The sequence below is a fragment of the Balaenoptera musculus genome, chromosome 19 (genome assembly GCF_009873245.2).
Source record: "Balaenoptera musculus isolate JJ_BM4_2016_0621 chromosome 19, mBalMus1.pri.v3, whole genome shotgun sequence".
In the NCBI taxonomy this organism is placed as follows: Eukaryota; Metazoa; Chordata; class Mammalia; order Artiodactyla; family Balaenopteridae; genus Balaenoptera; species Balaenoptera musculus.
The window spans coordinates 6,607,287-6,630,696 of record NC_045803.1 but is presented as its reverse complement, the minus strand read 5'-3'; the positions used below and the strand labels follow the sequence as shown (position 1 = coordinate 6,630,696).

Sequence of the window (23,410 nt, the reverse complement as noted above, 5' to 3'; positions counted from 1 at the left end):
AACCTGAGAGAGGGTCGTCTGGGAGACCAGAATGGTGGCCATGGTGACAAGAGAAGGGCATTCTGGGTAAGGGGACCTTGGGGCAGAGGCTTGAGGGAGAGGGGCATTTGGGTACAGAATGTCACATGGAGTGGGGACATTTGAGATGGGAGAGTCCAGACCTGCAACCCTGGAGGGTGCTGGGGACCCGTGAGAGGGCTGCGAGCAGGGGAGGGACGGGGTGAGCTCTGGGTGCCAGAAATATCTTGGAGAAAAAAAAAAATGAAAAAAGAAAAAAGTGAAGAAAAAAAAAAAAAGAAGTATCTTGGAGCAGGAAGAGATTGGAAGCCAGAGAGAGCAGATGAGGTGGTCCAGGCAAAATTTCCTCCAGTGGAGCCGCCAGTTGCAAGCTTTAGAGACACAGCAGGGGGAGGACCGAGCCTTCCAGAGCCTGGTCACCAGTTTGGGGACGGGAGCAGCAGTTATAATGGTAGAAATCGTGGCGGAGGCAGCAGCTTTCCCGTCTCTGGGCCACGGGGACGGTGATGTGCCCGGGACTCCCATGGCCCTCTGGCGGTCCCTGGCTTTTACTCTGCCAGCCCTCCCGAGAGTCTGTAGACCTAAATCTCTTTGGGTCCATCACGCCTTTAGAACTAACTTTGGGGTTACCAGAAACACAGAGGACAGAGGAAACCAGTGCAGTCAGCCCTCATTATCCGCGATTCCATCTCTGCCCAGAGTGGCTGCAAGTTTGAGCTGTGGTTGATCAAGGTGACAGTTCTCTGCTCTCTTGTTTCAGCTCAAGCAGAGAGCTGCCCAGAGGCTGGAGACAGGAGGGGGCAGCGCTGGGGAGGAGGCTCCTGCTCTGGGGCCAGAGGGATGCGTTTGGATCCCAGCTCTGGCACCTGTGAGTGGGTGGCCTGAGGCAAATTTTCTAGTTTGTAAAACAAAAAAAAGAAAAAAAAATAAGGATCTACCAGGATGAGTAGTTTTTTGGATTTAAGATTATAATCTACGTGACACACACACACATTTTCCCTAGAAGCAACGATTCAGTATTTGCTAATCCCGCGTTCCCAGTGACTTTATGCAACATAAATGCTGGAAATGACAAGAATCAGCTGTGAAATGATACCTGACTGCACCAACCAGAAAATTCCAGAAGGCAAGACATTGAACAGGGCAACTGGCATGGTCTCTCCAACAAGTCCGTGTCCCCCAAAAAACCAAGGCAAATGGACTTGCTCTATTTAAACAAATCCATAAGAGACGTAAGACCAGATTCGATGGGTGATCCTGAACTGGATTCTGGTTTGGATAAATCAGCTGTAAAGGATATTTGGGGAGATATTGGGGACCTCTGAAAGGAGAGTGGGTGTTAGATGAGATGAAAGTGTTATTGACATGGAAAGGGGGAGATTGTTCCAAAATTGCACGTGCGATATGATCTCATTTTGGTAAAAAGTACATATATTTTTAAAATGTGGGGACTTCCCTGGCGGTCCAGTGGTTAAGACTCTGCGCTTCCACTGCAGGGTGCACGGGTTCGATCCCTCGTTGAGGAACTAAGATCCCACATGCCGCGTGGTGCGGCAGGAAAAAAAAAAGAACGTGTGTGTTGAAAAATCTGGAAGGATGTGCTGACTCAGTGTTGCAGCAGAAAGCGGCAGGCGCAGCTCAGAAAGGTTTAAATGGAGGGAGTTTAATGCAGGGCCCACGTTCAGAGTTGGCAGGACAGCGCAGCACTGGGCTTAGGAAACTTGGGGAGCTGCTGCCACCCAGCTGGGTCTGAATTGAGCCCCACCAAAGATCAAGTCCTCACCCCTGGTACCTGTGAATGTGACTTCATTTGGAAATAGGGTCTTTGCAGATGTAAATCAAGTTAAGATCAGGTCATAACTGGTGTCCTTATAAGAAGAGGAGAGACCCAGAGACAGCCACACACAAAGGCCACATGATGACAGAGTCTGGAGGGATGCTTCTATAAGCCAAAGATTGTCAGCAACACCGGAAGCTGGGGAGAGGCAGGGAGCAGATCCTTCCTCACAGCTCTCAGAAGGGACCAACCCTGCCGAAACCTTGATTTCGGACTTCTGGCCCCCGGAACTGGGGGACAATAAACTTCTGATGTCTAAATCAGCCAGTTTGTGGTTGTTACAGCAGCTCTAGCAAACCAATCCACACCTCTAGGCGTCAAGGGGTGAGATCCATGTCATCAGAACCTCAAGGGACAGGGGCTTCCCCGAAGGAAGCTATACTGCAGCCAGTACCTCTCATCCTAGGAGCTCCTGCTCCCCTCCCTGGCTGACCCCAACGGGGATCCAGAGGGCAGGGGGGCCAGCATGGAGATGAAGACAGAGGCTTCCTCAAGGGCACAGAGCTGGACAGAGAAGGGCGGAAAGTGGATCAGAGGGGTGGGGTGGGCCACCCCCATATTTACTTGTGTGGCGGCCAGGGCGACCAGCCCTGACCTGGTCCCCTCCCCAGGTGTTCCGCCATGGCGACCGGGCCCCGCTGGCCTCCTATCCCACTGACCCGCACAAGGAGGCTGCATCTACCCTGTGGCCACGTGGCCTGGGCCAGCTGGCCGGGGTGAGAAGCTGGGGATGGGAGCAAGGGGTGGGGCAGGGCGGAGAGGGGTCCGCTGAGGCTGCTCTGTCCCCAGGAAGGGGTCCGCCAGCAGCTGGAGCTGGGCCGCTTCCTGAGGAGTCGCTACGAGGATTTTCTGAGCCCCGAGTACCGGTGGGAGGAGGTACTGCCTTGCTGACCTCCATCTTAACCTCCTGACCGTCCACCTCTGACTCCCACTGACTCTAGTGCTCCCCTTGGCCTCCACCTCTGGTCTTTGACCCCCATCAACCGGACCTGCACCTTATGTCTGATCTCTGACCCCTGAACCATCGACTAAACCACGTTGACCTCTGACTCTGTCTCAACCTGAGTCACATCTTGACCTCTGACCTCCATCATCTCTGACTTTATTTTCTGTCCTCCACCTCTGTGTGCTGACTCCCCCTGACTCCAACCAGACCCTCTGACCTCTGACTCCGAAACTTGATTGATTCTGTCTTTGATCCTCATTGATTCTACTTGCCCTTCTGACTCCAACCTTTGACCTCTACCCTTCCTCAAATCTGACTTTCCTATACCTTCCTCTGTCTCCTGACAGAGCCCCAATTAGGATCATTCCTCCTGACCCCTGACCTCTGACCCCTGATACACATGTACTGAACTCTGACCCCATGACCTCCAATCTGCCCTCCTCATCTTGACTTCTAACTTCCAGCCTCCAGCGATTCTTATATTCCTTTTTTTAAAAAAAATTTATTTATTTAATTTATTTACTTTTGGCTATGTTGGGTCTTTGTTGCTGCACGCGGGCTTCTCATTGCGGTGGCTTCTCTTGTTGCAGAGCACGGGCTCTAGGCATGGACTTCAGTAGTTGTGCCTCGCAGGTTCATTAGTTGTGGCTCGTAGGCTCAGTAGTTGTGGCTCGTAGGCTCAGTAGTTGTGGCACTCGGGCTCTAGAGCGCAGGTTCACTAGTTGTGGCGCACGGGCCTAGTTGCTCTGCGGTATGTGGGATCTTCCCGGACCAGGGCTCGAACCCGTGTTCCCTGCATTGGCAGGCGGATTCTTAACCACTGCGCCACCAGGGAAGCCCCTGATATTCCTTTCTGACTTTCATTGACTCAACTGACCCCCTTAATCCTCCATGTCCACCCAACTTCTGACCCCCAACCCAACTGCTCCTGACATTGACCTCTGACCCTTGATCCTAACTTCCAACATTGAAGGCCAGCCCCTGAACCCGCCCTGAGTTTTGACCCCCAACACCTGAACTTCGACCCTGAACTTAATCTGAAGCTTTTGGTTTGCTGCTATAGCTGACCTCTGACCCTGACCGTGGTACCCTGGCCTGGCCTCTCCCCACCGCGCCCAGGTGTACATTCGCAGCACAGACTTTGACCGGACCCTGGAGAGCGCTCAGGCCAACCTAGCGGGGCTGTTCCCTGAGGCCGCCCCAGGGCGCTCCGAGGCCACCTGGAGGCCAATCCCTGTGCACACGGTGCCGTCACTGAGGACAAGGTCAGGGGCCTGGACAGGGCCTGGAGGTGGGAGGGATGGAGAGAGACAGGGACCCCAGAGATGGAGAGGGCCAGCGGCTCAGAGAGGAGGCTCGGGGCCTGGATGGGTGGCTCCCGGGAGCCAGAGCACCCAGACCTTCCCTGGGACTGAGCTGCCCTGATGGGGTGAGCTGCCTACCCCGCACTGTGCAGCCGGATCTGGGAGAGACGCTGGACCGCAGACAGGGCCCCACAGCCCGACTCCCCCCGCCTGCAGTCGGGCCCCGGTCACGCTGCTGTCCCCGCTGAGCCTCCGTTTCCTCCAGCTGCTGAGGTTCCCTACACGCAGCTGTCCCCATACCAGGAGCTGCTGAGGGAGGCCACGGAGGCCGCCGAGTACCAGACGGCCCTAGAGGGTTGGACGGTGAGCAGGGCCTGTGCGGTGGGGCAGGATGGGGCGGGGCCGGCGGGACGGGGCGGGGCTGGCGGGATAGGGCGGGACCTGCGGTGCAGGGCGGGGCCAGTGGGGCGGGGCGGGGCCGGCAGGACCTCGTGGGACCCGCCGGGCTCGGAGGTCTGTCAGGCTCACCCAGCCCAGTCCGGTGCGTCCAGGACTTCTTGACTCACCTGGAGAACTTCACGGGGCTGTCGCTGGTCGGGGAGCCGCTCCGCAGGGCGTGGAAAGTTCTGGACACTCTTATTTGCCAGGTGGGTCCCTGCCTTACCCACGCAGCCAAGTCGTTTATGGCACCTGGGTTCAAATCCCAGCTTTGTTCCCTCAGGCAAGTCACTTAACCTTTAGTGCCTCAGTTTCCCCATCTACACAATGGGGATGGCGACACACGTATCAACACCCCCTGGGTTGCTGTTTAGATCAAAACGGGTTAATTCACGTGATGCCTTAGAACAGCGCCTGGCACACAGTGAGGCCTTTCAGTCTGCGTGCTTGCAACTCCAATCCCCCAGTTCCATAGTCGGAAAAGCGCCGGTAACTGAAGCTTCGGCGGCAGGAGCTGCGTGAGGCTGGTAGTCCTTTCTTACCCCACTTTATGGGAATGTATGTCTACGGGGGCTGCCCCAGACCCCACTGGGTGTGTTATGAGGTATAAGGTATCCTCACCACCGTACCTTTCTAAAATTCCAAACGTCTGAATTCTAGAACAGCTCTGGACCCAAGGTTTTGGATAAGGCCTTCTGGAATGATGGTCATTCCTATGCTTAATTAATAATCGCTATCGCCCACCCTATAATTTCCTGACCAGACCTAGCCCACGAGGGGTTCAGATGAGGGTTGGGAGAGAGGATTGCAGCTGACGGGGGCCACACAGGAGGGCCTAAGGGGAGCATGAAGAGTTCAGGACGTGGCGGTCACTTTGTCTCCTCCCTCTCTCTCCCCAGCAAGCCCACGGTCTCCCCCTCCCACCCTGGGCCTCCCCGGATGTCCTGCAGACACTAGCTCAGATCTCGGCTTTGGATATTGGGGCACACGTGGGCCCACCCGGGGCAGCAGAGGAGGCCCAGCTGTATGGGGGTGAGGTGTGGAGCCGGGAGGCTGGGAGGCTAAGGCGCCTTCCTCTGGGGAGTTCTTAGCCCTCTGTGTCTTGCCCTGTCAGGAATCCTGCTGGATGCCATCCTTGCCGACTTCTCTCGGGTGCAGCACTTGGGGCTGCCCCTCAAGATGGTTATGTATTCGGCTGTGAGTCTTTGGGAAGGGAGGCAATGCCATGTGGGCACAGGGATGGGGGGGGCGCAATTTGGGTGTGGAAGGACTTGTGGTCCCAATGGAACCTCAGCCTAATGCCTTGAGTAACTCATATCTCCAAACCATACTGTTGGACCATATCACTAGAGGCATGGAATCTGGAAGGAGGGAGGTGATGGTGTTATGGGAAAGAATTCAGTTTTTCTGGAAGGACTGGCTTTTTAACTGAGTTGTCATCATATTTCGTGTCTATTTAACCAATCTTTATTAAATGACCACCTGTAACTGGTGGGGCTGCCTCCAGCGTGAGCAGGTTTGGGGAGACTGGTTCTAAGGGGTCTGAGGGACATCTGGGTGGCAGCTGGATGCACAAGCAGGAGAGAGGAGACATCTGGAGGAGCCCCGAGTCAGCCCTGGATCCGCCTGCAGCGCGACAGCGCTCTCCTGGCCCTCCAGGGGGCCCTGGGTCTCTATGACGGGCACACACCGCCTTATGCCGCCTGCCTCGGCTTTGAGTTCCGGAGGCGCCTTGGGGACCCGGATGACGATGCAGGGTGAGGAGGGGGTGGTACCCGGGAACGGGCAGGCCCAGAACTCTCAAGAGGAGTGATGGGGTGCCAGGTAGAGGGCATGGCCCAGGCACAGGCTTCGAGGGGGATTTACTGGGGACGGTACCAGGAAGTAGGAGTCGGGGGCCCAGTTCTCCATCCAGCTGCTCTTCAGATTTCAGGCCAGCAGTAGGGACGGCAAGGAGGGGCCTGGGTACCACCACCTCCTCTCTCCCTCCAGGGATGTCACCATCTCCCTCTTCTACCGCAACGACTCTGCCGGCTTACCCGTGACCCTCAGCCTCCCCGGGTGCCCGGAGGCCTGCCCCTTAGGCCGCTTCCGCCAGCTGACTTCCCCCTGCCCGGCCTCCGGCTCGCGGGATCCCCTGCCATGGCTTCCACGAGCCCGCCAACCCCGCAGGTGACGGCCCTCGGTGCTGGGCTGGGAGTGGGGGGCTCAGGTCTGGAGACTCACACCCCCACCCCGTTCTCCCCGCAGCCACCGTGGTGCCCCTGCTGGCTGGGGCTGGGGCCGTGCTGGCAGCCCTCAGCATGGGGCTGGGCCTGCTGGCCTGCAGAGCCGGCTGCCTGCGGGCCTGGGGGGGGGGGCCCGTGTGAGCCATGGAACCGGCACCCTTTCCCCCGCAGCTGACACTGGGTTCCAACACATCTGCTCACCCGCTGCTCTGGCTTTTGTGACTTACCGTGTGCGCTGGGGGAACACAGGGAGGGCTCCCAGGCCTGGAAGTCACAAGCGGTCCTATGTATGTGTGGGCTTAAGTGTGCATGTATTAACACACGTGCACATACGTGTGGATGTCTATTCATGCATATGCTCCTGCACGGATCTGTGTATACACGTATTTGGCGTACACGCACATGCTCACGTGGTGCTTTGCATGTGTGGGTGATACGTGCATCAGTGTTTATGTGCAGGTTTCTGTACATGCCTGGAAGCGCATGGTGTACGTGCAGGAACCTCTATTTGTAGGTGCAGCACATGTGATGTGTGCGAGCCTGCGGGGTGACCCCCTCCCCACCGCGAGCCATGCGCTGCCAGGGTCCAGCTCACTCAGCCTGGCTTTGGTGCCCGCCTGGTAGTGGGAGAGCTAAGGTCGGGGTTCAGAGCCTGGCCGCACAGCCAGCCTGCTGGGACCAACCCGGAGGCTGTGACCGTGGGCTAAGCATTGTCTCTGCACCGCCATCTCCTCTGGCACGCGACTCCTCCATCAGGTTAGCCAGCCTCCGGGGAGCCAGCAGCAGAGAAGTGGGGGGGGGGGGAGGGGGGAGGGGTGCCGTAGCATCCCCTCTGGGCTACCTAGCGTAGCACTTGCTATAATTACGATTTGGAGGGGGCGGGATCCCGGGATCCCACCCAAGTACTGTCTAGTATGGTAGCCACTGGCTGCCGCGTGGCTGTTTGAATTCACATCGTGTAAATAAATAAAATGTGAAATTCAGGTCCCAGTCCTACTGGCCAGTTCAAGCACTCATTAGCCACACGCGGCAAGTGGCTGCGGTAACGGGCAGCGCAGACAGGGAGCTTCCACGGGACAGCACTGAGCTTCCACGGGACAGCACTGAACGTAAGGAAAGGTACCGCTACCGGTGCTCGTCCCAGACCAGGCCGTCCCAGACCAGTACTTGCGCCGCTGCATTTAGCCCTGCAACCCAGGAGGCGGCTCTGCCCTCCCCACACGCCAAGCACCAGGCAGCAGTCTGGGGCACCAATGATCGTGTCTGCATCATCAGGCAAACGTGCCAACACCCCATTAGGCTGTCGGTGGGCAGCCTGGTGTGCAGTGTGTGCTCTGTAACCCCCACTGGTGCCCGTTAGACGGGGGAGGCTTGGAGGGTCAGAGGTGGGGCTGGGCAGCCAGACACGAGAACCACCCCCCGCTGCCAGGACACCTCGGGGACGGGAGGGAAAGGGCAGGGGTCAACAGCCCCGTCCTCACACGCGGACAAGCCCGGCTCCACCCACCTCCCAGCACCACCTGCCCTGGGCCCCCAAGGGAGCCTCTTGTCATGCGCACGCGGCCTGCCCCTGCCCCTGCCGGTACCGGACAGTCACGGCCCGAGGGAAGGCCTAGGAACGCCCTCTGCACTTCACTTCTTGGTCCTGCTTGGGGGCGGGGCTGGAGTCGCAGTGGTGCAGCCTCTTGCTTCCAGATGCGCGGAAGACCCAAAGGAAGTTCCAGCCGATTTACCTGACCCCGCGGCTGAGCGCCCAGCCCCCTCCTCAGCAGACTGCTGGGAGGGCCATGGAGGTGGGGGACCTCGCTGGGGCTGCCGTGCCTCTCTCCATCCTCACCCGGGGAGGGTTCTGGCCGTCAGACGCCGCAGCTCACACGCAGTGACGTGCGGGCTACTTGACGGGTGCCTGGTACCGCCTGCCAGGGCTGTGCATCCTCAAAGCTGGGATTCTTGGCCCCAGCACCCCTCGCCCAGAGGTACCAGCCACACGCGCAGCTAGAGAAACTGGAAGGGACTGGCCACCCCCTTCGCAGGCGAGCAAAGCGCAAAATTCAATTTTAAAAGAGAAAGGCATTGCAAGAAAAACTTAACAGAAAAACCTTCGCAAAAGGGGAAAGGAGCACCCATAAAAGCCAAGTGTCGTGTAAAGTAACAGGTAAAAATACTGCATTACAAAGAGCCTTAAGAGAAGGGGTACAAGCTTCAAGGTGCTTTCATGGCGTGGGCCGCGGGGTCTCCCGCTCGGCCTGTAGTGCTTCGGAGGCCCGTGTGACAGAGCAGCGGGGCCCCCCCCACCATGCCCATCGGGCCAAAGTGTAACAGACTGAAACGTAACAGACTCTGGCATCCAGCAACAGCAGCTATTAGCCAGCTGCCTGTCCTCCGCCAGCTCTGGCTGGTGACGCCCACGGGGTGGGCCGGGGGCAAGGACACCCCTCTTTGGGGCTCCTTGAACACCGGCTGGAGCCGACCAAGGCTTTGCGTCTCCCCCACGATGTCCGGCTCCTCGCCCCGAAGCCCGGGAGGCCTAGTCGTGGCGCACGGGCGGCTCCGCCCCACAGGCTTGGTCGGAGTACGGGGGACACGGGGGCTGCTCCTCCCCCGGCCCGTACGCGTCGCGGGTGTGGCTGCGCTTGGCCTCCTGGACGTACAGCTCCAGGAGCACCTTGGTGGGCTGCTTCTCCACCCGCGCCTTGGGCATGCCGTGGCTCAGCAGCCAGCCCATGAGGTCCTTGCGCGTCGGGTTGGGCCCCAGCATGAGCCTGGCGCGGCCCGGCTGGCTCTGGCGCCAGAGCAGGCCCACGTCGGCCACGGTCTGGATCACCATCACCGCCTCCAGCACCGTCACGCCCTTGACCAGCAGGCCGACCAGCGAGAGCCGCAGCTCGGAGGGCGCGGCCGTCAGCAGGCGCCGCTGCAGGCCCTGCGTGAAGGGCACGTCCTCGGGCACCAGCCACTCGGGCTCGGGGAGCTGCGGCGGCTCGCGGTAGATCCAGTCGAGCATGCCCAGCTCTCGCACCAGCTGGATGCCCTCCTCCATGGTGGTCCAGGGTCGGAAGGGCAGCTCGGTGCCCTCGAAGTGCAGGAAGGACTCCCAGCGCTGGCGCCAGGCCAGCAGCAGCCAGGCCAGCAGTGTCTTGCCGTCGCCCCGCAGGGCCTTGCAGCGGTAGTTGAAGACGGCATCGCCGGTCAGGTCGCCCAGCATCACCAGCTCCCTGGAATTCAGGGCCAGGGCCAGGCCCCCCTGGTCATACACCCGCAGGATCCAGGTGATCATGAGCTCGTTGGGGTTCTGCCGGAAGCGCCGGGCGATGGCCAGGAGCTCGGTGTACGTGTAGTAGCGGTCGCCCTGCCCCGCCATGGCCACGGGAGCTGCGGGAAGGGCACAGAGGGGCATTGGGCGGGGAAATAGTCACGACCCCCCAGCCTCACCCCAGAGGGGGGAGCCCCTCAGACCCCCAGGTGTCAAAGGTCCTGGGGGGCACTGTGTCCTCATGGGAGATCAGAGCCCAGTGCTGGACATCACGGGGGCCCCAAGTGCGGCCCCTTCAGGAGCCCTCATACTGGATGTCTCCCCGCAAACCCCACCCCAAGCCGTTCCCGTACCAACTTCCCCTTTCGCCACCCACTGCGCCCCCATCACGGGGTTACTGTGAAGATTCAATGAATTTAGTGCTTAGGACTGTGCCTGGCGGAAAGTCACGTGCTCAGCATTTGCCTGTACATATACCATTACCACAATCTCTCCACTTTATAACCGTAAACTTAATTACGGTATTAGTAACTTGCTCTCCCCGAGAGGTCTGGTGGAGCTGTTGGCCTCCTGGAGGAACTGCCTGCAGACAGGGAGGGGGGGGAAGACCAGGCTGGCGGGGCGCAGGGCAACTGTGACCCCCATCCATCTGTCCCCAGAGCCAGGGACCCTTCAGAGCCCCGGGGGTCTAAGGTCCCGGGGGAGCACCGTGTCGTCACAGGTCAGAGCCCAGAGGTGGACATCACAGGGGTCCCCAAGCACGGCCCCTTCAGGCACCACCTGAGCACATCTCACTGCAAACCATGCCCCCCCCCCCCGACTGGCTGTTTCTCATCCCTGCCCCACCCCCATCTCTGCAGTGGATGCCACAGAACTCGGCACGACGCAGCACTCGGGGGCGGCGGGGAAAGGCTGGCGCTCAACGATCCCGGTGATCCCCCGCAGTACCAGCTGAGGCATCTCTACAAGCCCAGGAGGGGCTGGGCCCGGGACCTTGCCGGCGGGGAGGGGAGGCCCACAGCACACGCACCAGGGAGCCCACCCCTCAGCCCGATCCGTGCAGACAAATCACGGGGGCGCCCTAAGGCCAAAAGTGGCAGAACCGGGGCTCAAAACTCGTTGGTCCTGGACCCTCAACTGCAGGGAGGGGGGCAGAGAAAGCCCCCGTCACCCTGTCGCCCCGACCGTGGATGGAGGCCGCAGGGATAAGCCCCCTCCCGCCACAAGGGGGCGAGCGCGGGCCCGCCACCTCTACGTGCCCCCATCTCACCTGTGAGATACGGACAAAACTGCACCTATTTCAAATAACGGGGCTATTGTGACGATTAACTGAATCTAGTGCTTAGGAACGCGGCCTGGCTCAGACTAAGTACTCAGCATCTATCCTTATTATATTAGTATTACCATACTAACAATAAATTTATAATATAATACGCTTAATATGATTATTACAGTATTAATAGTAAGGGGAGTCGTCTTCTGTTCTTACCGAGGGCTGCTCAACTCCTGGGGGAACCACCTGCAGACGGGAAGGGATGGGGGAATGGAGAGGTTAGTAGGGTGCAGGGCAACCATGGCCCCCATCCGTCCCTCCCCAGAGACGGGATCCCCCACTCAGACCCCCGGGTGTCAAAGGTCCCGGGGGGCACTGTGTCCTCAACAGAGATCAGAGCCCAGTGCTGGACATCACGGGGGTCCCAGTGTCCTCAAACCCCACACCCCAACTCCGCTGCCCCCGGACTGGGCAATGCAGAACAGAACGTTTCCATTTTGCCAGTTCTGCTGGACGGCACCGCCTCAGAAGTCGACAGATGTTACACATCCCTTCGGGCTTCCCTAGCCTGCTGTCAGCGTTTCCTCTTCTCACCCCCCTCACACATCCCTGCCCAAGTGACACTCTCCCTACTCCACACTATCCCAGAAATTCCCTCTCAGCCCACAGCGAACCTTCAGAGCTCTGCAGAGGACACCTCGGATGAAGAGAACAGCCCCCCAGAAAGATGCTCAGATGATCCGCATCCTGAGCTAACACTGCACAGGACGCAGCTTCTCACCCCGAGGTACCTGTCAGCGAGAATCTAAACCTCTGAGAACCCCACAGACTACACTTCCAGTTCTCCGTATTATGTATTTAGAAAGTAATCTAAATACGGGTGAAGACATACCTGTATTAGTATCAGAAGTCATCCTTATTAATGGGAATATAGATTTAGGTCCAGACCTCATTGAACAGAGAAAAAAACCCTCCTACAGCTGGGAGCACTTGTTTCTTTTTGGGTAACACACATACCCATGCCCATTGGATGATTTATTTAGCTCTCTGAAACATCTGTGAAACTGTCTCCAATGTGAGACATTTATGAAACATTCTCCAGATAAACCATGTTCTTTGACAACAAGTACTGTATAAATTGAGGGTAACCGTAACAACTGTATCAGTTTACATATGCATGATGCACGGGAAGCTGCGTAATCTCTGCTGACAGGTACACTGTATTTAGTCTACAAACCACCCCCACCGCCCTGCAGTGTGCGTGATAATGCTTCGAGCCCTTCTGTTTCTTTTCTTCTGCTGAGTTTGAAAATTAGATTTCTGATTAGTCCTTTTCCCTGAAACCCAAAAACATACACTGGGCCCTGGAACCAATCCCCCATGGACACCAAAAAGTGACTAAATATTTTCTCTTCTACAGCCCATATATTCCGTCATATTCAACCCCTACCTTTGATGTGTTGTGCCCACTCTACAGACACAGAAACTGAGGCTCAGGAGACCAATCACTTGACTAACATCCCTAAGCCCAAGAACAGCAGAGCTGGGATTTGCATGATTGCTGGCATATAAAATTAGGTCCCAGAGATATCTGAGATGAAGTCACCCCAAACGAGGGTGAGATATTTTAGACCTGGGTGGGTCAGGGACTGGGAACAAGGGTTCTTACCAAGGTGGGAGGGCCCTCAGCTTGAAGACACACCTGTAACACAGGAAGGATCTGGTGAGGGTCGGGGAAGAAACAGTCTGGGGGTCCAAAGAACATCAAAACCAGGGCCCCTCAGACCCCCAGGTGTCAAAGGTCCTGGGGGGGCACTGTGTCCTCAGGGGTGATCGGAGCCCAGTGCTAGACATCATGGGAGCTCCAATCCCTCTGCAACCAGGTCCCAAGGCCACTCACCTTCAGGGACAGAGGCCAAGCACGCTAAGTGCTCAGAGACTGGAAAACACAAAATCCATCGGACGTACAAATGCGCACAGCCTTCCCTGTGGTGACACCGAAATGCCCTCACCTCCCCAGTGTCACAGGTCCACAAGGGACTGTCCTCAAACCCATTACATGGAGAGAACCTGCTGACTACCCCCCTTGCCTAGTTCTGCAGATTTCCAGCATCGGCTATACCTGCTACTGACCCTACACAATGAAAGCTAAGATGCAAATCCCTTGGAAGAAACTGTTGGGGGAAATGAGGAGGAAAAGAGAAACCTAAAATACAAGCAGCGTAAGCAACGACCAGAGACCCTTAAACGCAACCATTTTTGAACAAATCAACCGTGGAAGACATTCTGGAGATGACTTGGGAACTATGGACACAGAGCAGATAGGAGATGGCCTCATTAAGGAATTATCTCACTGAGAATGACAACGGCATTGTCATTAAGTAGAAAAATGTTACTTTAGAGACACAGTGTTAACTATTTTGGATGAAACAAGAAATTTACTTTCAAAACGTGAAGGACACAAAAGCAAACATGGGGAAATGTTCTTACTGTCAAGCATGTCTATTTCCCTGCATGTCTGAGGATTTTAACAATAAAAAGTAAAAAAAAAAAAGTGGCGCGAAAAAGGAACACATGGGACAATGGCAAAAGAGGGCGCGCCCCAATGATGAACGGATGAATATCCTTCCACTTGTGACATGGCAACAATTAGGATAAAGTCAACGGTTTTCTAGATGACTGACTGAAGGGAGAAACTCAGCTAAAGAGAATTCTTGCTGGGTTGTGGTGGGGAGAGAAAATCAGCTAGCTGCTCCTGGGCTGGATCTCCTTGGCAGGGGCGTAGTATTCCTCGGGAGTCAGGGAAACGATGTCCAAAAAAGTCCGGTTAGCCCAGAACTAACGTTTAACACAAAACTCTGATGTTCTGAGTGATCACGAAAACTGATATTTAAGTGACCGTGTCAGAATGATTCCTGAAAGTGAACAAAGGCCCCATTTGCTTTCTCCTAAAACAACTCCTATCTGGTTCTCAGACACAACCCAGTAATTCACTTAGAGACCCCACTCGCACTTCTTCCTCAGGAACCCCTGAGATTGTCTCTACCTGCCCCATAGTCTCTGTTCTACGTTGCACAAAAACGCCAGCCACGTGAAATGGGAATACACAAGAACGATTTCCGAAGGAAAGTACGTGTAGCTAGCACAGGTGTGGAAAACCTCAGAATGAAAAACTCAGGGTCACAAGCCCCCCAACCCTCCCCGAAATGGACAAAATGGCGGAGGCATGCGACGTGGGCAACAAAAATGGCGCAGCCAAGCAGCGGCGCAGACAAAGGAGGACTAGTCCTAGTGCCCCCAGTTCGCTTCGGCGGGAGGATTCCTCTCCCACCCCCCGAGCACCCCCAAAGAGCCACCACCCTCTCCGGTCGCCACTGCCCGCCCCGCAGAGAGCACTCAGGCTCGCCTCGGAGCGCGGGTGCCGGGCCCTTACAAAGGCCCTGACCCCGTCCACGCCACGGCGTGGCCACCCCCGCAGCAACCCCGGGCACACACGACACGCGCGACCCAGATCCCAACGCACGCCCTCCCGCAGAGGGGAAAAAAAAAAAAAAAAGCCAAAATGCAAAGAGCTCTTACCAAACCCTCACTTTCTCCACCACGTGTGCGAGTTGCACCACCTTCTGCTTTATTGCGCGCGCCGCTCGCACGGCCCGCCCCCCCGGCCCCAGGTCGGGCTCCGCCCCGAGGCATTCAGCATATTCGCCGGTGTCGGAAACCCCACTTTGGTGCTTGGTGCAGGAAATACTGCCTGTTTCCTCTAGAATCTTCCTGAACAGGCGATGAGACGTTGTCCCGGGAGGCGAAGAAAAAGAGAGCAAGGAAATATTGGGGCCCGTTTTCCTATCATGAGAGTCAGGCAATTCTGTGAGCAGCACAAGAGGCGGGCGGTGCAGGGGAAGGACCCCAAGTGTGGGAGGAGCCAGAAGGAATTGCCAGCACGGCAGCGGCGCGAGCTATGGCTGCAGGGGCGGGGCCGACTCAGACGCAGTCCCAGACGCAGGGTGGGAGGCGGGGCCAGTGCGGAGATTGACAAGGGGGCGTTCCGGGAAAGGGTCTGCGTGGCGCAGAGTTAGAGGCCGAGCCTGCGCAGTGAGAGGTGGGGCCAGAGGCTGGACTCTGGGGCTGGAAGGTCCGACTCCTGGGTGGAGGGAGGAGGGTATTGGAGGCCCGGACTCACCTGGAGATCTGAGGAGTGTCTTTCAACTGACATGATTGTAAAAGTTTTTTTCAAAGATATTAAATGAAACTTCTCTACTTCAAACCCACTGTCCAGAGTCGCCATTGTCAGCAAGTTGGTGTGGACTTTTTACTTTATGATATACACACACACGTTATGGATAAAGATGCTTTTTTTTTTTTTTTTAACTCCAGTAGTCTCATAAGTAGTCTCTCCCCATCGTACACAGAGTGACCTCATTCCTTAAGCAGTGGCAAAGTATTCCCTTGTGTGACTAGAACATGCTTTATTTAGCTGGTTCCCCTGGTCATTGGGGTTGTTTTCTTCCTTCTAGTGAGGAGCTCCTCCATGAAGCCTGTGGTCTGAAGTAAAAGGAAGAGACCTAAACTCTGCACTTAAGTGGCACATTTCCTTCACTGGTTCCTGCTTCCCTCAGAGGAATGCAAAGTCCTCACTGTGGCCCACAAGGCCCGGAGTGACCTTGTCCCTGTTCCCTTTCTGCCCTCATTTCCTTCCTCTCTCTCCCTTGCGCAGGGCTACACTAGCACATTGGCCTCCCTGGTCTTCCTGGAACCTGCCAAGGACATGTCTACCCCAGGACCTTTGCATTTGCTGATTCCTCTGCCTGGAACTCTTTCCCCCAATCAATCCCCATGACTCTCTTCCTCTCTTCAGTCCTGTTTCTGCTCAGATGTCGCCTTAGCATAGAGCATAGAGCCCTCACCCGTCTACAACAGACCTCTCCTTTCCAGACTGGTCTCCCTTACCCTCTGTTATTTTTCTTCATAGCTCTTATCTCCTAACATATCTATTTGTGGGCATGTTTTTTTCTTTTTGGCTCCCTGCTGAATTGTCAGTTCCTTAAGGACTAGGATTTGTGTCCAGTTGGGTCACTCCTGTAGACCCGGTGTCTGGCACATAGTTGCAGCTCACTTTTTGTTAAAAATGAACACATTGGAGAGCCTTTTGTGCGAGACAAGAGGAAGAATTATTGTAACAACACTTAATGAGCACATACTATGGACTAAACTCTGACTAGATTAAGGTACAATTGGCTTTCTGTATCCACAGTTTCCACATACACGATTTCAACCGACCACAGATCGAAAAAATTGGGGAAAAAATATCTCCAGAAAGTTCTCAAAACCGAAACTTAAATTTCCTGTGTGTCCCAGCAACTGTTTGCATAGCATTTACATTATATTTATAACTATTTACATAGCAATTACATTGTATTACATATTATAAGTAATCTAGAGATGATTTAAAATGTACAGGAGGATGTGCATAGGTTACATGAAAATACCCTGCAATTTTATATAGGGCACTTGAGCACCCCCGGATTGCGTTATCCAAGGGGGGGGTCCTGGAACCAATTCCCTCCACATACAGAGGAGCAACTGTACTGTCATTATCCTCCAAACCATATGCAAGAATTGGCTACCTATAACAGCCTTTAAAATAAATAAATAGAGAAGGAGTGGGATGCTATAGGGAAAAAAACTAAGTTAAAAAAAGGAATAGACCTGAACTGGACTAGGGGAGGAGAAAGGGAGTGGTGGCAGGAGATCCTGGCAAAGGCAAGAGGTGAAGCATGGGTGCAAGGAGAATTAACCTCAGGAGGGGCAAATTATCGGGGGTCACAAAAGTGAAGGATGAAGCCCAAAGAGCTTGGAGAGAATCAGCTATTCAACACACATTGATTGAGCACCATCTGTATACCAGGAACCAGGAACCAGCCTGTTTGCTGACACCTCCCATCTCTTTCCTGCCGAGTCTCTCCCTCACCTATCCCTGTACCCCAGAGGGCTCAAGGGATGGTCCCAGAGAGGCGTGGCATTTCCAGGGAACACTTACAAGGTACTGACCTTAAAAGAATGTTCTGGGTGAAAAACGCAGATTATTTGAAAATACAGATTATTAATCTGAGTTGGGGGGGGGTGTTTCAGAGGGGACTGAGGGGGTAGAGAGCAGGGTTGGCAGGTGCTTGGCAGGGAGCCGTGGGAGCAGGCCCGAGGTGGGGACATTCTCATGTCTTAAGTCCAGGTGGCCTGGATCGCCAGGAGGGACCAGAAATTCATGTAGTTCAGATAGGAAAAGAAACCTGGGGGAAGGAAGAGAGCAAAGGTGGTGAGGCGCAGAGTTCACCAGCCCAAGCCTGATCCCCGTCCTTTCTCCAAGCCCAGCTGTACCTCCTATCATGTCCCCAAATGCATGTCTAAACCCAAACTCAGCCCCATCCCCTACACTGTCCCCAAACCCAGCACCACTCTCTACACTGTCCCCAGCCTATTCCCAAATTCAAACCCGACCCCGCCCCTGCATCCAGCCCTAGGCCTATCCCCAACCCCATCTCCCTACTCAATCCAATCCTCCCAGCCCACAATCCCCGCCCCATCCCAAACCCTATCCCACCCTGACCCCATCTGCATCCTTGAACGCATGCCCAAACCCCAAACCCAACCCCACCCCAGCCCAGACCAGTCATCAGGAAGAGGAAGACGCCAATCCAAGCCAGGTAGAAGCTGCACCCCGGCTTGTAGGTCATGCCTTCCTGCAGGTACTCATGGGCCTCTGCATCAGGTAGAAGAGGATACCCAGTATCATGCTGGTTCCTGTATGAGTACAGGTGTTAGGAGGCCGGGCATCAGGTGTGTGAGGACCCCTGCCCATAGCTGTGTGGCTGCCAGGGTCGTCTTCCTTATTTTCCCACTTGCTTTTACCTCCATGAACCTCTGCTCACAGGCAGGAAAACAGGCTCCTGACGATGTCTTGGTGGAGGACATTGGGAGGGCGAGACTTGGTGTTTAACCAGGCAATGGTGATGTCTAAAACCACAGGCTTCGGAGCTAACAGACTGGAACTCTTGTCCCGTTTCTGTATCCCACCTTAGGGCAGCCACTCCATCTCTGTGAGCCTCATTTCCCTCATCTGTAAAGTGGGCATAATCGTAGGACCCATCTCCTTGGGCTGTCTTGAGGAGTTATTGAGATTGGCACATTCCCTGGCACAGAGTGTGTCCTCAAGAATTGAGATTATTGGGAATTCCCTGGTGGTCCAGTGGTTAGGGCTCCGTGCTTCCACTGCAGGGGGCACAGGTTCGATCCCTGGTCCGGGAAATAATATCGTGCATGCCGTGCAGTGCGGCCAAAAAAAAAAAAAAAAAAAAAACAGAATTGAGATTATCATCACTATATTGGGTCTTTAATTTTGGGCTTCTGAAGCAGTGGCAAGAAACTTAGTCATTCTGGATATTTTAATTTTATTTTGAAATGACATGAATTAAAGAGAATTTGTGAAAAGGAAAAGACTCGTTTTTTTCCCCTCTCAGGTAATGGAGTACTGGGTAACTTTTTCTTTGTTATTGAAAAATAATATAGGAGGTGTTTTCCACTTCATTAAAAGGGGGAATGGGCAGAAATGTTTTTTTTTTTTTTTTTTTGGCCATGCCACGCAGCATGCGGGATCTTAGTTCCTCAACCAGGGATCGAACCCGTGCCCCCTGCCCCGGAAGCATGGAGTCTTAACCACTGGACTGCCGGGGAAGTCCCAGAAATGATTTTCTTATAGAACAAATGTCCTATTTTAGATGACATATAACAGGGGTGTTTTCTACACTTTGTACCTTATATTTCAACAATTGGCAAGATTTACTAGACAAACTGGATAAATACCATTTACTAACAAGAAAACAGGAAGTTGAGTGTTCTCTCTTCTTGGCCTTACCATCACTCTCCAAGAATGTTCTCTTGATGCAACTGAAAGTTGTGAACAATTATTACAAGAGACGGGAACACAATATCCTTCATTTCCAAAGTAAATTGCCCCCCTTTTTCTGAAAACTGTAATTTGGCATGCAAATGGAAAACTAAACTATTCTAATCAGACTATCGATTCTGAGTTATTTGGAAGGGAGTGGGAGGACTGCCATGGTAAGGAGGTGTGCAAAGTTAAACATCACGTACTGACATTTTCTCATTCAGTCCTCACTACCTCTCCACGTGGTAGGAAATTTTATTATCCCCATCCTACAGATGAGAAAACTGTGGCTCAGAAAACATTAAGTAGCTTGAACAAAATCACAGAGCTGGTGGTGGTGGTGGTGGTGAGATAGGATGTGGGATGGGGTTAGAACTGAACATGGGGTTGAGTATTGGGTAGTTGGAGCCTGAGTGATGGACATTAAGGTTGAGGCATGAGTTTTGAGGATGGGCATGAGTTGTGGTTGGGGATGAGGATGGATTGGAGATGGGGAAGAACATGGGGTTGGGAATGTGCTGGGTTGAGTTTGAGAATGAGATCCACAGGTGATAAGGATGTGGTTGCAGTTGAGGTTGGGGATTAAGAAGAAGATGGGATCAGAGATGGATTTGGGGTTGAGTTTGAGGTTGAGATTCATAGGCGATAAGGGTGGGTTGCATTTGGAATGAGTCTTGAGGAGGGTTAGGCATGAAGTTGGGTGCTGAGGTTTGTAAAGGGGATGGAGATGGTAATGGGGATGGTTTGGAGATTGGAAAGAAGATAAAATTGGGATGGGGGTGGGGATGGAGATGGACATCACAGAAGGGAATGTGAATGAGTTTGAGATTTGTTGGTGATGGAGATGGGAGGTGAAGTGGAGGCTGGTATTGGGGCTGGAGATGGGGTTGGATTGGAAGTTGATCTTTTTCATTGGGATGGGTTGGAGATTTGGAGGGAGATAGGCTTGGGGTTGGGGATGAAGGTGAGGATGGGGATGGGATGGAGGTACTCCTTGACTTGGTTCCTCAGGGAAGGATCTCAGTGCCATGCCTGTGAGAAGGTTGATGATGACATTGGAGAAGTCCAGCATGGGCATGTTGGAACTGGTGAAGAAGATGATGTTTATGAGAATGATGCAGAGGATGAAGCTGGTAATGCTGGTGATGAAGAGGAAGGCCCAGGCAGAGTCCAACAAGTCTGGGGAAGGAAGAGAATCAGGAACACCAAGATGCGCCCTCAGGCCCTGAGCACAGGGGAGAGGGTCTCCGGGGAGTCTGGGAGTATTCTTAAGCCCTCTCCCTTGAACATTCTTCATCCCCCTTTTAAGAAAATTGAAACTGGGCTCTAGAGAAGGGATATTGAGGCAGATGCCTTTGGCATTGAGGGTACACCCCCCCAGGTCAGTAAGGGCAGGTTCTTGGGCAGTGACAAGTGGGGTGGGCATTGAGGAACCAACTTGATGTGATGAGGACAGATTCCTTGGGGTGAAAAAGCCTCAGGATAGTGAATAAGATGCTACGGTTGTGAGAACGGTGAGGATGGGTAGCATGTAGGTGAGAATGAGCGTAGGGCAGTGAGGATGGTTCTGAGACAGTGAGGACCCTTCCGGGGGGAAGGGAGGACCATCCAGGGGGTGGTGAGAACCATCATGAAGAGGGGAGAGTTAACCCGGGGCAGTGAGGACCAACCCAGGGGAGGCAGAAAGGGGTCTCTGGAACAAAGAGGAAAGAGGAGTCCCAGGAATGGTGAGTATAAGGCAGGCCTTACAAGCATTCTGGTCATACTCATGCAGGCAGGAGATGTCAGAGCACCGCACAAAGAAGATGGTATTGATGGGGATGGTCTGGGAGCCAGCAGGGTCCCCAGGGGGCGCCAGTGGCACCTGGAAGTGGATCCAGGGCTGGCCCAGACAGATGAGGCCGATGATTACCAAGCCGGCCAGGCTCAGCGCTAGGCTTAGCTGGCGACTGATCTTCTTGGCCTCATGCAGCAGCCGCCAGCCCATGGGCAGCTGGGAATGGCTGAGTCTACACCTCTCCAGAAACCTGCAGCAGACTGCCCACCACCGGTGTCAGCACCGCGTCCAGCCAGCCAGCCCAGCCACCCCAGGTCCAACTGTCAGAGTCCCACCCAGCCTAACTTTCAGACTCTATCTTCCCTATGTCCATTCTCCATTCCCTGTATCCCCCAGGTCCTGCCTCTAGGACATGCTCACCCAGATACAGCCTCTAGGCTCCCTGGCCTCCAGATCTAGCTTCCAGGCCCTGCCACCCCCAAATGCAGTCTCTAGGTTGAATCATAGGTCCAGCCTCTATGCCAAGCCCCACCCAGGGCCAGCCTTCAGGTCCAGCTTTCAAGCCCTGCCACACCTAAGTCCCACCTCTAGTCTCATATACTGACTGTGCTTCTGGTCCCTGACTTGTGCCTGATACCCCTCCCCCAGAATTCTGGCCCCAAATCTGGCCTACTCTGTGGACTCCTGCCTCTTACCTGCCAGGCCTGCTCTCAGTGGAGCTGCCTAATGGTAAGCTCTGAATGTTGCTTTCTGGAGGATATTGGTTGATTTGGGAGCCGTCCAAAGTGTCTTTGATACTCTCCTGGGAGGTCCAGATAATTGATTCGACGCTTTTGACACTGGCCTCGGGGCTGTGAGTAATTGACAGGGGGACATCGACTCTGGCCCGGATTGGTGACCTGGAGCTTTGAAGACTTGAGTGGAAACTCTGGGTCATTGGCTGGATACTAATTTGACTATTGTAGGTAACTGATTTTATTTTGGTCAGGAGGGTGCGAGCAGTTAATGAAGGGTTTTGGTTACTGAAGTGGCGAGTTTGGAAAACTGGTGAGACACCTCGGGTATGGAAACGGCGACTGTAGGTAAGGGATGGTGTGTCTTGGCCACTGGCCCGGTGACTGCTGTTGATGGGTGTTGTGTCCTCAGCACTGAGTCGGTGACTGTTGATTGCTAGAGGGCATTGGATACTGACCCAGCGACTGTGGATAACGGGCAGGGGCTCTTGGATACTGACCCGGCGACCCTGAACAATGGGCTGAGAGTCTTGGGGACTGATCCGGGGCCTGAAGGTAGTTGATGAAGGGTTTTGGGTCTCGCTTTGGGTGTTGCTGGGAGCTACTGGAAGAGACTCTGGCTGAGAGCTCTGCCGGCCAGATTGGGACCTCTGGGCCATGTGGAGATGTGGGACAAGGGCAGTCCCCAGATGCACTCAACAGCCTGCCAACTGCCTCACTCCCTCTTTCCAGGCATTTCCATGGCCACCTGGAAGTCCATTGGTCTCTCCGGGGCTCAGGCTCTGTCCCTTGGGGTTTGAGTCTCTCTGTCCCCTCTTCTGTGTTCCTTGGTCTCTCCTGCTGTCCAAAGGCAGGCCTCAGGGCTTCAGTCTGGCCTGGCTGGCGGCAGGGGGCAGGTTCCATGACAGTTGGAGGGGTTCCAGGAGGTTGGGACGTTGGCCATGGACTCATATTCCACCCTAGCCCCGTGTGAGAGATATGGGGGCTTGGGCCGGGTCAGGGTGGGCTCAGTGTAGGGTCTTGGTGGGGTCAGGGCTGGGTCAAGAAGGGGTCACGGCTGGGTCAGAGAGGTGTCAGGACAGGGCAGGGGTCCGGGTAGAGGGTAGGGAACAATCAGGGTGGAGACAGAGCAGGATCAGGGAGGGGCCAGGGTGGGATCAGAGTGGGGTCAGAGTGGGGTGAGGCGGTAAGGGAGGGGTCGGAGTGGAGACATCGGGGGCCAGAGTAGGGTCAGGGCTAGACAGGGCTGTGTCAGGGCTGGGTCATGGGCTTTGTCTGAGATCAATTCTTGCAGTTTCTGGAGGGCCTGAGATCTGAATTTCTGATTCCTTCCTCCTACCTGTTCCCACCCTTCCCCCGTCCCAGGGCCTTCTCCGAATCAATTTCATCCCTTTATTTCCACCTGAAGTTCTTTGTGTCTTCTTGCTCCCTTTCCTTCTCCTCTGTCTCTCCTCATCTTTCCCTGAGTCTCAGGGACCCTGAGAAGATTGGGCCTGTTCCCTGCCCTCAGAGACCTCCAATCTGGGCTTGGGGATTGGGAATTCCCTGGCAGTCCAGAGTTAGGACTCTGCACTACCACTGCAGGGAGCACGGGTTCCATCCCTGGTTGGGGAACTAAGATACCACAAGCCACGTGACGTGGCCAAAAAATAAATAAATTTAA

The 23,410-nt window shown here is 54.9% G+C and overlaps 2 protein-coding genes and 4 non-coding genes across 8 annotated transcripts; 1 reads left to right on the top strand and 5 right to left on the bottom strand.

Annotated features, from left to right (window-relative positions):
• The first annotated feature begins 466 nt into the window (after positions 1-466).
• ACP4 (acid phosphatase 4) lies at positions 467-8,758 on the top strand. Its single transcript, XM_036834052.1, is given in 14 exon segments — positions 467-589; positions 779-886; positions 2,467-2,571; positions 2,645-2,731; positions 3,921-4,051; positions 4,355-4,398; positions 4,401-4,468; positions 4,657-4,752; positions 5,443-5,575; positions 5,658-5,740; positions 6,176-6,300; positions 6,536-6,650; positions 6,652-6,715; positions 6,794-8,758. Coding segments are annotated over 14 exon segments (1,401 nt in total). The 3' UTR covers positions 6,913-8,758.
• Positions 8,759-8,844: 86 nt separating this feature from the next.
• On the bottom strand, positions 8,845-14,959 carry LOC118885120 (Friend virus susceptibility protein 1-like). Of its 3 annotated transcripts, XM_036833501.1 has the most exons (5): positions 14,877-14,938; positions 12,967-12,999; positions 11,514-11,543; positions 10,567-10,607; positions 8,845-10,143 (listed from the first exon to the last, which is right to left on the bottom strand). In XM_036833501.1, the coding sequence occupies exon 5, from the start codon at positions 10,130-10,132 to the stop codon at positions 9,299-9,301; it is 834 nt and encodes a 277-aa protein (XP_036689396.1). In that variant the 5' UTR covers positions 10,133-10,143; positions 10,567-10,607; positions 11,514-11,543; positions 12,967-12,999; positions 14,877-14,938; the 3' UTR covers positions 8,845-9,298. The 3 variants fall into 3 exon arrangements, with proteins under 3 accessions (XP_036689396.1, XP_036689395.1, XP_036689397.1); XM_036833500.1 differs by lacking the exon at positions 10,567-10,607 and having other exon boundaries at positions 14,877-14,959; XM_036833502.1 differs by lacking the exons at positions 10,567-10,607; positions 11,514-11,543; positions 12,967-12,999 and having other exon boundaries at positions 14,877-14,924.
• On the bottom strand, positions 10,215-10,305 carry LOC118885969. Its single transcript, XR_005017602.1, has one exon. It is a non-coding gene; the product is annotated as a small nucleolar RNA SNORD88 (small nucleolar RNA).
• On the bottom strand, positions 10,690-10,778 carry LOC118885972. The gene has a single exon (XR_005017605.1). It is a non-coding gene; the product is annotated as a small nucleolar RNA SNORD88 (small nucleolar RNA).
• On the bottom strand, positions 11,629-11,722 carry LOC118885971. Its single transcript, XR_005017604.1, has one exon. It is a non-coding gene; the product is annotated as a small nucleolar RNA SNORD88 (small nucleolar RNA).
• On the bottom strand, positions 13,071-13,162 carry LOC118885970. The gene has a single exon (XR_005017603.1). It is a non-coding gene; the product is annotated as a small nucleolar RNA SNORD88 (small nucleolar RNA).
• Positions 14,960-23,410: the final 8,451 nt, after the last annotated feature.